The sequence below is a fragment of the Neophocaena asiaeorientalis genome, unplaced genomic scaffold (genome assembly GCF_003031525.2).
Source record: "Neophocaena asiaeorientalis asiaeorientalis breed wild unplaced genomic scaffold, Neophocaena_asiaeorientalis_V1.1 scaffold589, whole genome shotgun sequence".
Lineage (NCBI taxonomy): Eukaryota > Metazoa > Chordata > Mammalia > Artiodactyla > Phocoenidae > Neophocaena > Neophocaena asiaeorientalis.
The window spans coordinates 281,021-294,348 of record NW_020172683.1 but is presented as its reverse complement, the minus strand read 5'-3'; the positions used below and the strand labels follow the sequence as shown (position 1 = coordinate 294,348).

The 13,328-nt window shown below is 35.8% G+C and overlaps 1 protein-coding gene across 4 annotated transcripts in view; it reads left to right on the top strand.

Annotated features, from left to right (window-relative positions):
* DNM3 (dynamin 3) overlaps positions 1-13,328 on the top strand; it is a 556,874-nt gene that overhangs the window by 444,138 nt on the left and 99,408 nt on the right. For all 4 annotated transcript variants that reach the window (XM_024739835.1, XM_024739837.1, XM_024739836.1 and 1 more), the window contains one exon: positions 11,687-11,798. In XM_024739835.1, coding sequence (XP_024595603.1) covers positions 11,687-11,798 — 112 coding nt within the window. The remainder of the gene's footprint in view (positions 1-11,686; positions 11,799-13,328) is intronic.

Here is a 13,328-nt window from a genome sequence, read left to right as displayed (position 1 = left end):
ATCTCACTGGGGTGGATTGACAAAAGAATGAGAGGAGAGAGAATGGAGAAAATGATTCAAGATAACTCAAGGAATTTCACTGTAAAAGCAAACAAAAATGAGGCAGTTCTTAGGGGGTGAAAGTGAAAGTATGTGTGTGTATGTGTTTTAAGATGGTTGCTTTTGGGGCATGCTAGTATGCCATATGAGTGATCCAATAGTAGAAAGGAAGAAATTGTTGACATGGAAGAGAAAAGAAATAATAGCAGGAAGTTCAGGAAGACATAGAAGACATGGGACCCAGTGTATAAGTTGAGGGTTTGGTCTTCCATGGTACAAGAGGAAGGCAGAACCTGTAGTTGCTAATGCAGGTAGTCTGGTGGATTTGGTGGAAAGAAGATACAATTCTCATCAGATTGTATTTGTTTTTCCTGTGTAGTATGAAGCAGAATTATCTGTCAAGTGTGAGTGGCAGATGGTGTATTAGAGATTTAGGGGGAAAAAGGTATGAAGTAATCCTCTAGTACAGTGAGAAAGTATATTGATTGAAGACTTATAGTAGGGAAGTCTGGAAAAGTTAGGTGCCCATTTGATATTTGAAGTGAGTATAGTCATCACAGTTGCATAGTTTTTCTCTTGGTTTCTTTAGCAACTTGGATATATGAGCTGAGTAAGAAAGTAATTCAGTTGGAGTTTTATTAGGTAAATAAAATGGTGAAGGAAAAGACAGGAAAGGGACTCAAAAGTTTGCAAGGTAGTAGTTATAGTGCTAAACTGAGTGTGCACAGAAGTGAAGACATAGCAGGGTGATGATGAGTGGGAATGTGGTAGGATCAGTGGATCAGTAAAAAAAAAAAAGTCCACAGAGGAGGCTGTTGTCCAGATTTTCAAAAGGGAAAACAAAATGGAAATTTGATCGATGAGTTTATCATCAATGCCCTGCTATATACATCTATAATTAATTATGAAATTGATATTTATAATTATTTAGAAAGGATATCAGTGATCAATAGGAACTTTCTCTGAATCTTGAAAAACGAGTTGAACCAAACTGACTCCAAATTTTTAATAGAAGGAGTAGATATAATATACTTAGACCTTGATATAGTCTTTTGAAATATGCGTGAGGGGAAATAGACATAACTTGATAGTCCATTTATGATGGACTTATGATTAAATCTTAAGTCTTATTGTTGATAGCCAATGGGTACAAGTTAATGGAACATGTAACTCTGGTATGGGATCCTTTGAGTTCTGTTTTAGGTCTATAATATGATTACCAATGACTCTGATAATGATATGGGAATGTTATGTAATAAATATGCAGATAATGCAAAACAGGAAGAATTGTGAATATACTGTGTGCCAGAATTTGGATTCAGAACATCTGAGCAAACTGGTAAATGGGCCAAAACTAACCAGATGAAATGTAATAATGCTAAGTATAAATTTTGCTCATGTTTTCAAAAGTCTATATGCATTCAGTCCAAGAGAGGTCTGGTTTTATAGGACATCAAATGTAAGGGACCTAAATGCAGTGAAAGTAACGCATAATAATAATTTTTGTACTTTATATATTTTACTCGTACATTTAGCCAATGCTGGACATGGTGTGAAATAAGCTCTTCATGCATATAACCTTATTTTATTATCATAGTAAGCCTGAGATAGATAATGCTATTATCCCCATTTTATAGATGAGTAAACTGAAATTCAAAGAGGTTGCCTTCTCCAATGTCATATAAGATAATAAATGATAATAATAGCTGGGATTTCAATAGGTGTTTATGGTCTTTACTATATTCTACTGTGTTTTACTTAAATTTACATGAGTAAAAGTTTTCTGTCCAGAAAGCAGGCAAAAATTCTACCAGACTTCTTCCTTACATATGAATAATATCGCATCTGGAGATTTGTGATCAGTTGCTGGCATCTCATTTTCAGAAAATCCATTTAAAAGACAGCAAATTCACAAGAATGCAAGAAGGATGCAGTGTTATCTAGAAACCTCTTCATATGAGAAACATTTGGAAAAGTTGGCAAAAGTGTTGGCTCGGGGACTAGAAGACTTGTGGGACACGTAATATCTGGTCTCAGCTGTTTGAAGGACTGTCATAGGCAAAGAAATTAAACCTCACATTTTTAACACCCAAAGACATTCTTATGATGTGAATGAAAGTTATGTATATAATCAAAACATGGGCTCATCATGTGGTCATGTTCTCTACAGTGTAACACTTAAAAGCCTTTTACTTACGGGATAAAATTTCTTATGGTCATTTTTAATACTGAGATGAATTTTATTTTTTCAAACTGCAAAACATATAGTTCAGCTTGTTTTCATAGTGAAATCATTCAGAAGCCCATATCTGTGTGATTGCAGCTGAAATAGACTAAACAACAACAAAAAATGCAGTCAGTACAAATTGCTGTGGGTTATCTATATAGCTACGGCATGTGGTGAGAACCTGGAAGCTGCATCCACAGAATTTATGAGACTTCCAGTAAATCAGCTCAGTTTAGTGTTTTAGACCTGTATCCAACTCTCCTTGGATGTCTAGACACAGCCTAAGACGAGGCTTCAAAAATGGGTAAAAATGAAGCAGCCAAAGCCACCAGAAGCCTTTGACCCTCTTCTAATGTTTCAACCAGATAATTATTTTCCCTCTCAAGAATTTGGCTATCCTTTGAGGGAAAAAAATCAAGATTTTCCATTTGAAGAGCCCCTGAAAGAAAATACTCTGGAGAAAGGTCAGTAAGAGTGGGCCAAAGCTGAATTCTTCAGATCTGCTTAGAGAGTGTGGAAAGTCTGTACCCTCTACTTTTCATGCTTTCCAGCTGGCCAAGAGCTCCCATGGCATTTGTCCAGCTTTGCCTTCTCCATACCTTTACATCTTAAAGAAACTCATACTGTGTAGTGGAAATGCCTCAGATGGAAACCTACGTGGTAGTTAAAAGCTATTGTAGAGAGGTAATTAGAAAATTAAAAACTGATGAATTTTGATTCCATCAAGATAATCCATTACCCTTTCTGCTCTGTAGCAAAGATATGACCTTTCAAATTTTCCAACAATAAACTCTCATACTAGGAAAATATATTTACTTTAAATATGTCCCACTTTAATTAAAATTACTCATTCTACTTATTATGGTTTGTCTCTTCAAACTTTTTAAATCTTACATTTTCTGTAGAAAGTTAAGGGTCCAGTTAAAAATGAAAAAGGTGGTTTTAAAAATAAGCACAGGGCTTCCCTGGTGGCGCAGTGGTTGGGAGTCTGCCTGCCGATGCAGGTCCACAAAAAAAAAAAAAAAAAAAAAAAAAAAATAAGCACAGTCCAAGTTCATTCCATAGTTCATTTATTCATTAATTCCTTTGTTCGTTCATTCAACTAATATTTGCTTCACAGAGGCTATATGCCAAGGAACGTGGTAGGCCCAGGTTGTGCCGTTAATTAGCTATGTGATTTGGGGAAAGTCACCTAATCTCTCTGAATCTCAGCTTCCTCAACTGTAAAACAGCTCTATAACCAACTTTGCAGGGTTGCTATGAAGGTTAAATAAGCTGACCTCTTATAAGATGGTGAAAAGTTAGAAGCTTCTCTTTTGCCCTTCTCCATCCATTGCTATATCCAGAAACTCATATACAACAGAGATGGAAAGTCTCAAAAGCACTGAGAAGTGGAAATGTCAGTCAACTGTTTGCAAGACTCACAGAGTGAACTAGATTGAAATCCTTTGAGTGACCATTGCGTGCATTACCCTGAATAAGAAAAACTGGGCTAAACAGTAAAAAAACAATAAGAAATTTCTTCACTTACTCACTGAATCAATGTGAGAAATGTGGAGACTGCCCCAACCAGAAATTTAGATAGCTAACTCTAGTTTGAGCCAGCTCAAAAAATGAATCCAAGTAAGAATTTACAAATTGAGAAGTCCAGGTAGAAAATGCCTGATGATAAACCTTCATTAAAGTTAAACATGTAGAGTTCCATCTAAATAATTGCTTAAGTGTAACAAAATTGAATACAAAAGTAAAAAAGGAGCCTCAAAGAAATGTGAAAACAATAATTCAGAAATAATATTCTAGGTTAATATTTCTAGACAGATTTGCAAATGTCATGAGATAATGTGAAAAGTAAAAGCTTCTAAATCCCCCAAGAAGCCAAAACTTATTTTATTCCTAAAGTTTATATACAGGAATTTTATACACAAAAATGAATTCAAGAATAATTTGGAAAACTTTAAGATGGTCATTTACCTGTAGAACTGAAAACCACTAAAATAATATAGAAACCAAAATGGCGAGAAATAAACATGATTAAAACTTTCCTAATTGTAGGAGGTGATTTTCAAATTGGGATGAAAATTAAAGCCTACTTTACAGTTAGCATTTATAACAGGTATTTCTTTTTAAAAACTAAAACAAATGGATAAAAGCAAAAGAGTAAAAGAGACAAAGATATGTCAGGCAAAAGCAAATAAAAAATGAGAAATTATTACAATAATATACAAAAAGTATGTAATGAAATCAGAACAAAGAACATCATTTCCATAAATATATAAAAATGCTCATCCTCCTTTGCAAAAATATTAAAGCTTTGATGGAGAATCATTTTTTTAAATTTATTTATTTTACTTATTAATTTTTGGCTGCATTGGGTCTTTGTTGCTGCGCGCGGGCTTTCTCTAGTTGTGGTGAGCGGGGGCTACTCGTCATTGCGGTGCGCAGGCTTCTCATTGTGATGGCTTCCCTTGTTGTGGAGCATGGGCTCTAGGTGCGTGGGCTTCAGTAGTTGCAGCACATGGGCTCAGTAGCTGTGGCGCATGGGTTTAGTTGCTCCTCAGCATGTGGGATCTTCCCGGACCAGGGCTCGAACCCGTGTCCCCTGCATTGGCAGGCAGACTCTTAACCACTGCGCCACCAGGGAAACCCCGAAAATCATTTAAATTATAAAATTTGCAAAGGTGTTTTAAAGATGATAGTCATTATTTTTATTTATTTATTTTTTTTGGCGGTACGCGGGCCTTTCACTGCTGTGACCTCTCCCATTGCGGAGTACAGGCTCCGGACACGCAGGCTTAGCGGCCATGGCTCACGGGCCTAGCCGCTCTGCGGCACATGGGATCTTCCCAGACCGGGGCACGAACCCGTGTCCCCTGCATTGGTAGGCAGATTCTCAACCACTGCGCCACCAGGGAAGCCAGATTGTCATTATTTTTAAGGGTGTGATGGTACTCATTATTCAATAAGTATTTATTGAATACCTACTAGTGCTACTCACTTAGTTAAGACCTAGCAGTATAGTGTAATCAAATTAACACATCCAAATATGCCTTCCCATTTATGAAGATCTTATAATTTTCTTAATTTAAAATAATTTATTTTTATGTGTTTTATAGCCTTTCTCCTAGTGTGAATGGAGTATTTCTTCCATTTCAAAGTTATTGGGAGTATTGAGGAAAGTCATTGATTTGTATTTTTTTTAACATCTTCATTGGAGTATAATTGCTTTACAATGGTGTGTTAGTTTCTGCTGTATAACAAAGTGAATCAGCTATACATATACATACATACCCATATCTTCTCCGTCTTGCATCTGCCTCCCACCCTCCCTATCCCACCCTTCTAGGTGGACACAAAGCACAGAGCTGGTCTCCCTGTGCTATGTGGCTGCTTCCCACTAGCTATCCATTTCACATTTGGTAGTGTATATATGTCCATGCCACTCTCTCACTTCTGCCCAGCTTACACTTCCCCCTCCCTGTGTCCTCAAGTCCATTCTCTACATCTGTGTCTTTATTCCTGTCCTGCCCCTAGGTTCTTCAGAACCATTTTTTTTTTTTAGATTCCATATATATGTGTTACCATACGGTATTTGTTTTACTCTTTCTGACTTACTTCACTCTGTATGACAGTCTCTAGGTCCATCCACCTCACTACAAATAACTCAATTTCGTTTCTTTTTATGGCTAATATTCCATTGTATATATGTGCCACATCTTCTTTATCCATTCATCTGTTGAAGGACACTTAGGATGCTTCCATGTCCTGGCTATTGTAAATAGAGCTGCAATGAACATTGTGGTAAATGACTCTTTGAATTATGGTTTTCTCAGGGTATGTGCCCAGTAGTGGGATTGCTGGATCATATGGTAATTCTATTTTTAGTTTTTTAAGGAACCTCTATACTGTTCTCCATAGTGGCTGTATCAATTTACATTCCCACCAACAGTGCAAAAGGGTTCCCTTTTCTCCAGACCCTCTCCAGCATTTATTGTTTGTAGATTTTTTGATGATGGCCATTCTGACCTCTGAAGCCCTTCAAGCCTCAGCTCCCAGCCCCCGGCTCGTCCCGGCGGGTGAGCAGACAAGCCTCTCGGGCTGGTGAGTGCTGGTCGGCACCACTCCTCTGTGCTGGAATCTCTCCGCTTTGCCCCCCGCACCCCTGTTGCTGCGCTCTCCTCTGTGGCTCCCGGCCGAAGCTCCCCGCTCCGCCACCCGCAGTCTCCGCCTGCGAAGGGGCCTCCTAGTGTGTGGAAACCTTTACTCCTTCATGGCTCCCTCCCTGTGGTGCAGGTCCTGTCCCTATTCTTTTGTCTCTGTTGTTTCTTTTTTCTTTTGCCCTACCCAGATACGTGGGGAGTTTCTTGCCTTTTGGGAGGTCTGAGGTTTTCTGCCAACGTTCAGTAGGTGTTCTGTAGGACTTGTTCCACATGTAGATGTATTTCTGACGTATTTGTGGGGAGGAAGGTGATTTCCATGGCTTACTCCTCCGCCATCTTCAAGGTCCCTCCATGATTTTTGTATATTTGTCTTGCAGTCAGTGTTAGTCTTTTAAGCAAGTATCTTAATACTAGCAGTGTTTTGTAAAAGAAACTTGGGTTTTCCAACTCTTTCTGAGTTAATTTTGTTGATTTTTTTTAAAGGATATTATTAATTACCTCTAGGTTCTTAGTTTTGGCATAAGATTGCATAAAGTATTTGATTGTAATTTTCTCAATCTCCTATATATTTGTGGGTATGTAGTCTGTCCTTTCTCATTTGTGATCTTGTATACTTTTGTTTTCTCCCCTAATTAGGATTATAAATTTATTATCTATTACTAAAGGGAAAATACTCATGGATGTCTTTATCCTTTATGTTATCTTAATATTTCCTATTTCATTAGTTTTGGTTTAATCTATGTTAATTTCCTTTCTTGGCTTATTTTGTTTTTTTATCCTAATTTAATACTTTCTATAGATGAATATTAACTTTTTAAATTTTTTCTCTAAATGATGAACATATTTAAAGCCATAAGTTTTCCTACAGCCTTTGCTGTGCTCCACTGGTTGGATATGATGTGTTTATATATTTTTTATTGCTTTCTAAATAATTTACAATTTTGTTTTGTTTTCTTCTGTAATACAAGGATTATCGAGGAGTGTGCTTGCTTTTTATTTTCTTTTTGAGTCTTTTTTTTAGAAATTCATTTTTTCTTTTTTTTTTGTTTTGTGACCAAAGAAAGGGATTCATAAAATCTCTCTTTTTTTTTAATTTCTTAAAACTGATATTATGTATGTGTGCAGATCCAAGTATATGACAGGTTTTTGTAAATGGTTTGTTGATGGTGAAAACATCTTTATCTTCTATTTAAGCGATAAAGGAACCTATTAAATTTACTTCATCTGTTGTACTATTTATTTCTTTTATGTGCTTACTTATTTTTTGTCCACTATATCTAATTTGAAAAATGCCATATTAAAAACTTTCCATATTTATATTTTAATTAATTATATGCAATAGTTATATCAAGTTTATCCTACATTTTTAAGCAACATTTGCTTCATTTATTTGTCTATTATATTATTTGATGCAAACAGGTTTATAAGTATTTTCCAGTCTTCATAAATTGTACTTTATATCATTATATAATATTTCTATTTGTTCTATTTAGTGCTTTTAAATTGTTTATCCTGTTCAGTACTTTTAAATTCTATCTTGCCTATATTAATATTGCCATTCATGAATTTTTATTTCTTTGTTTTGTGTTTGTCTGATATATCCTTACCTGTTCCTTTAGTTTTGCAAATAACATATAATTGGGTTTTATTTTTTTAACCTAAATTAGCTGTTTAGTTGAGAGAATTCAGTTCACTTTTATTAATTTAATAATTAATATACTTGATTTTATTCCTATCGTTAAAATTTCCTATTTTATTTTGTTGTTTCTTTTCTTAATTTTTTGTTGATTTGATCAAGAAGCTATTAATTTTATTTATTTTTTATTTTTTAATTTGGGAGTTCTGTACTTTTTATTTTATTAATATTTACACTCATCAGTATATAACCCTATTATTCCATGAGGCAAATTATCAAATATTTCTCTCCCAAGACACTTTCTTCTCCTACTTCTCTCCTTGCCCACTTCTTCCAACAATATGAGAACTCTGGGATCCCTTTGCTTCCCTACTCTTCACTCCTATACCCATCGGAGGAGAACTTGTGAGCATCTTTTTTTCTTTCCACCCTCCCCTGAGTTTTAGACTATTTGAATTTCTGTTGCAATGTGTCTCTTCTTCTTTAAGACTTCTTATTTAGTCCTTATATTGCAATTCTTAGATGATCTATCATTATTTATTTTGATTTGACTCTATGGATACGGCAAATTTTGTTGCTTACCACTGTTTTCTCTTCTCTTAGTTTTTCTTCACCCTTGAACACTCTCTGCAGGTTCATTCAGTGTTGTTATAATCCTAATACTGCCTTAGCATCTCCCTCAGATTGGGTATTTGGTGATAACCTGGCTGGATGTGGGACTCTGAGTCTGAAGTCCTCTTAAGAATCCATGAATACTATTTCATTGCCTTCTACCTTTTGAATGTTCAGTCCAGTGCCAGTCTAATTCTTTTTCTTTTGTAAGCAACTTTCTCTTTCTTTACAGAAGACTTTTCTTTATCTCAGAGCTCAAGATTTATACTAGTGTGTGTGTGTGTGTGTGGTAATTTTTCTCATCAATTCTATCTGAAACAGCACTTTTGTGTAAAGATTTGGATCTTTCTAAAAATCTGGGCCCAGCGGCTCCACGGCATGTGGGATCTTCCCGGACCGGGACATGAACCCATCGTGTCCCCTGCATCGGTAGGCGGACTCTCAACCACTGCGCCACCAGGGAACCCCACGTTTCTTTTTTAAAAAATAGGTTTTTTTCATAATTATTTTTCTCCTCCCATCTTCCTTTTCTTTTTCTGGAACTCCTATTATTTACAGGTTAGATGTTCTGGGTCTTTCCTCCACACTTCTCTCTTTATATTTTTCTAATTCTCCTACTGGATCTTAACATCTACTAATTCTAATCTCAAGATTGATCATCCTTTCCTTCAACATATCTACTCAATATATTAACTTAAAAATCTTATTTTTCTTAGTTCTATAAGTCTTTTTTAATGCCCTTTTGTACCTCTTCAAATACTTATTATTCTTTTGCTACCCCCAACCTTTCTCTTTTGTTGATAGACTGCTCTGATTGCCTTCTTTATTCTTTGTCTCTCTGGCTGTTAGACCTCTTTGGGTGTCCTTTTATTTTCCTTTGTTCATTGTGGCACATGTGCAACTGCTGGGTACTTTAAGTGGACTGGTCCCATGAGTGTGGGAAGGCACAGGAGTTAACTGTGCAATGAGGGAAGGACAGATAGCTGCAGACAGAGAGAGCAGTATATTCAAAGACTTCGGGAGTAAGCATGGCATATATGAAGAAGTAAAAGGCCAGTGTGGCTTAAAAATCAAGGGAGGGCTTCCCTGGTGGCGCAGTGGTTGAGAGTCTGTCTGCCGATGCAGAGGACGTGGGCTCGTGCCCCGGTCTGGGAAGATCCCACATGCCGCGGAGCCGCTGGGCCCGTGAGCCATGGCCGCTGAGCCTGCGTGTCCGGAGCCTGTGCTCCGCAACGGGAGAGGTCACAGCAGTGAGAGGCCCGCGTACCGCAAAAAAAAAAAAAAATCAAGGGAGAACAGAGTATGAAAAGAAGCTAGAGAGTAAGGTAATGTTGGGCCAGACTGTGCAGGACTTTGTAGGCCATCATAGTGAGTGTGGTCTTTTCCTAAAAGCATGTAGTATTGCAGTGTTTTATACCAGGGGTTTTAACTGGTATAACCAGGTATATTTATGTGAATATCTGATTCACATTTTCAGAAGATAATAAGGATTAGAGAGCAAATTTAAAGTGGCCGTGTGATGCTGCAAGACTAAAGAGATGTTGTAATAACCCAAAAGAGAGATGATAATAACATGATGGTCAATATACAGGAAGTACACTTTTAAGTGGTAAAATGTAAGGAGGTGTATGAGAGTGTGGAAGATGTCTAAGATACCTCCAAAGTATCTGCATTACACTGATGCTGCATGAAATGGGAACATCAAGTTGGAAATCACCAATTCAGTCATCCATGTCACAGTGCCTTTGAGATACTCAAGTGGAGAAGTCAATAAGCAGTATGAATCGGGCAGGTCTGGACAGGGGATGTAAATATGTATGTAAGCCATCTGAGTTAGGTGTAAATTGAAACTCTTAGCCATGGATGAGAACACCTTGGAAGAGATAAAGAAGAGAAAAAGATTGTTAATCTTGTACACTGCTAGTATCTGTCTAAATTGGATTATCTTTTCTGAAAAGATGATTGGAACGTGTATCATTGTCTTCAAAAATGATTATAACTTTGATTCTGTCACTCTATCTGTAAGAATCTATCCTCAGAAAATAATAGTAGTAAATTAAATTAGAAAGACAAAGGCTTATGGATAAAAATATTTATTTGAGCTTTATTTATGATTGCAAATAAAGTAAATTACTTACCTAATATTAGGTCAAGTAAATTATCATACATTTATATTAATGAATATTGTAACATTATAATTTGATGTTTATGAAGATGTAATAGCATAAGTATATGACCATGATACAATAGTAAGTGAAAAGAACACAAAATAGACAGAGACAGAGTGAGAAAGAGAAACTCAACTGTGAAAAAATGCATAGAACAAAAGAATATAAAGAAATAGGTTTATCTGTAAATAGTAGAAAATGGTTGATTGTGTCCATTTTTATACTTTTATCTAGTTTCTAAATTATTCTAAATGGGCATTATTACATCTTGTATATTATTTTATTATTAGGAAAGGAAATATAAAATTATAGTATTGTCCAGTTGTCAATATGCACTTCATAGGCACTTTACTCTGTTAAATATTAGTTAATGTTCTTTCCTTTTCACAATATTGATGAGCATTTGTGATTTGAATCCAGCATAATATTTTAGTTTTTTGAGATTATTGCCATAATTTTAAAGTTTTATGAGCCATTTAGATTTGTAAATTAGTTTCAAAAATTGATCTGATTACTAGACAATAGCAAATCCATTCCCCTCAGAACAACTCCCTGTCAGTTGGCACTCAGTGTGTCATACTGAGAACATTTGTTATTTCCTTCCCTTCTTATTGCTTAGCAGTACAGATAACTCTAAATTCTTTAATGGGAGGGTTTTTTAATTGTATAATACATACATATAGGAATTTGCTAATTATTTGAAATGCAATAGATTGTTTTTGTTTTCCTTCAGTGACTGTCAGAGAACCCTTCATTTGGACTGTCATTTGTATCATCATCTGCAGGGATATGAAATCATTTTGAATTTGGTTCAAAACTAAAAGCATGATTTTTCTTTTGACTCCAGGAATGTATACAAAGACTATCGCTTTCTCGAGCTGGCATGTGATTCACAGGAGGATGTAGACAGCTGGAAGGCATCTCTACTAAGAGCTGGGGTTTATCCAGATAAATCTTTAGTAAGTTGGACATATCTCTTATTTTAAAATTATTAACCATGTTTAAGAAAACATAATTCTACATACTATATGCTGGAAAAGCTAGTTCTTGTTTGACTTAATTAATTTGCCATAGTTTTAACTGCTACTTTGCTTATATATTTTTTTTATCCATTAGATTTCTATTATAAGAAGTTTATCAGTATATTTTTAAAGAAAATGCCCAACTTTGCCATAAAACATAATATATGTAATCTCAAAGCAAGAGAGTTTCTTTGTTTTAATTTAAAATTTTATTTTCCTTTATGTGCTGTTCTACAGTATACTATTCTATAGTATTCATATAAGCAGGTTATAACATTCTTCATATAGTCATAGTATATATATCATCAATCAGAACACTATTTCATATTCTTTAAAATGTACTTATTTTTATAAAAATCTCCCTCCTTTCATTATGTCTGTGGTACCTATATCCAAAATTAAACTCTGGTTAATGTATAAAAGAACAAAAAAATATTGCCATTGCTATATTAATAAAGATAAGTTATTCCCACTTATCTTTATTAATATACTTCAAGGGTCTTAGAGACAGTTCTCTCATTCAAGTTAATAAACAGACCTTCTATTTGTGTTCTTTGGAAAATGTAATATTACACAGACTAGTCTGGATTTAAACTTCAGAATTCCCACCCAGCATATGTACACACACCATTAAACAGACTCTTCAGATGAGTGGCTCTCACTGCTTACTTGCTACCCCTGAGAATTGTACTATCCAGGTTCCCCCCCAGAAGTTAAGCAATGAGACTGAGCTTTAAGGATTTACTCCAGCTTGACCTTTGTGGTGCTTAGATTGGCTGTAGATTAGTTTATAGGACTGACCATGTATAAGTTGGGTTATTTCTAGGCCCCAAATAGGGATAGAGTCTTCTCAAGGGAAAGTCTGAGATGTGAGCACATTGTGGGACAATTGAAGCATCTCGGGGTGGCTTTCAGACCTGACCATATCCCTGAGGTTACACTGGAATTTAACAAAGTTCCAAAGTTCCAGGGGTAAAGGATAGAGGATTTGTGCCAAAACATTCTCCTTGTTGCTGTTATTTTAGTTCTCACGTAGACCTCTTAACCCTATCTCAACCTCCACTTGTCTGGTTAACACCTAAAACAGTGAACCCCCATGACACACCCTGTGCCTTCCAAATGAGGTGAAACCAGGCTCTTTCCAGGTGCTATGCAGTACAGAGGTATCTTCTGTACCACTTCTATTTTTGTTGTTAATTCTAATCATTACTTATTACTCTTTCGTATCCATTGACGGTAGTGTGTTTAATTTCTATATTAAACGTTCTGTATTAAAAATGCACATATACTTAATGTTTTATTCATTCATTCCACAAAAGCCTGTTGAGCACGTGTTTTTTGCCCGCTACCTTTCCAGGCACTAGTGATGCAGAGGTGAACGGTGAGGCCCTGCCCCACCAAGGAACAGACGTTAAATAATTGAATGGTTACGGTATAATTGTAGAGTGTGATTGTTAGAGTGATAAG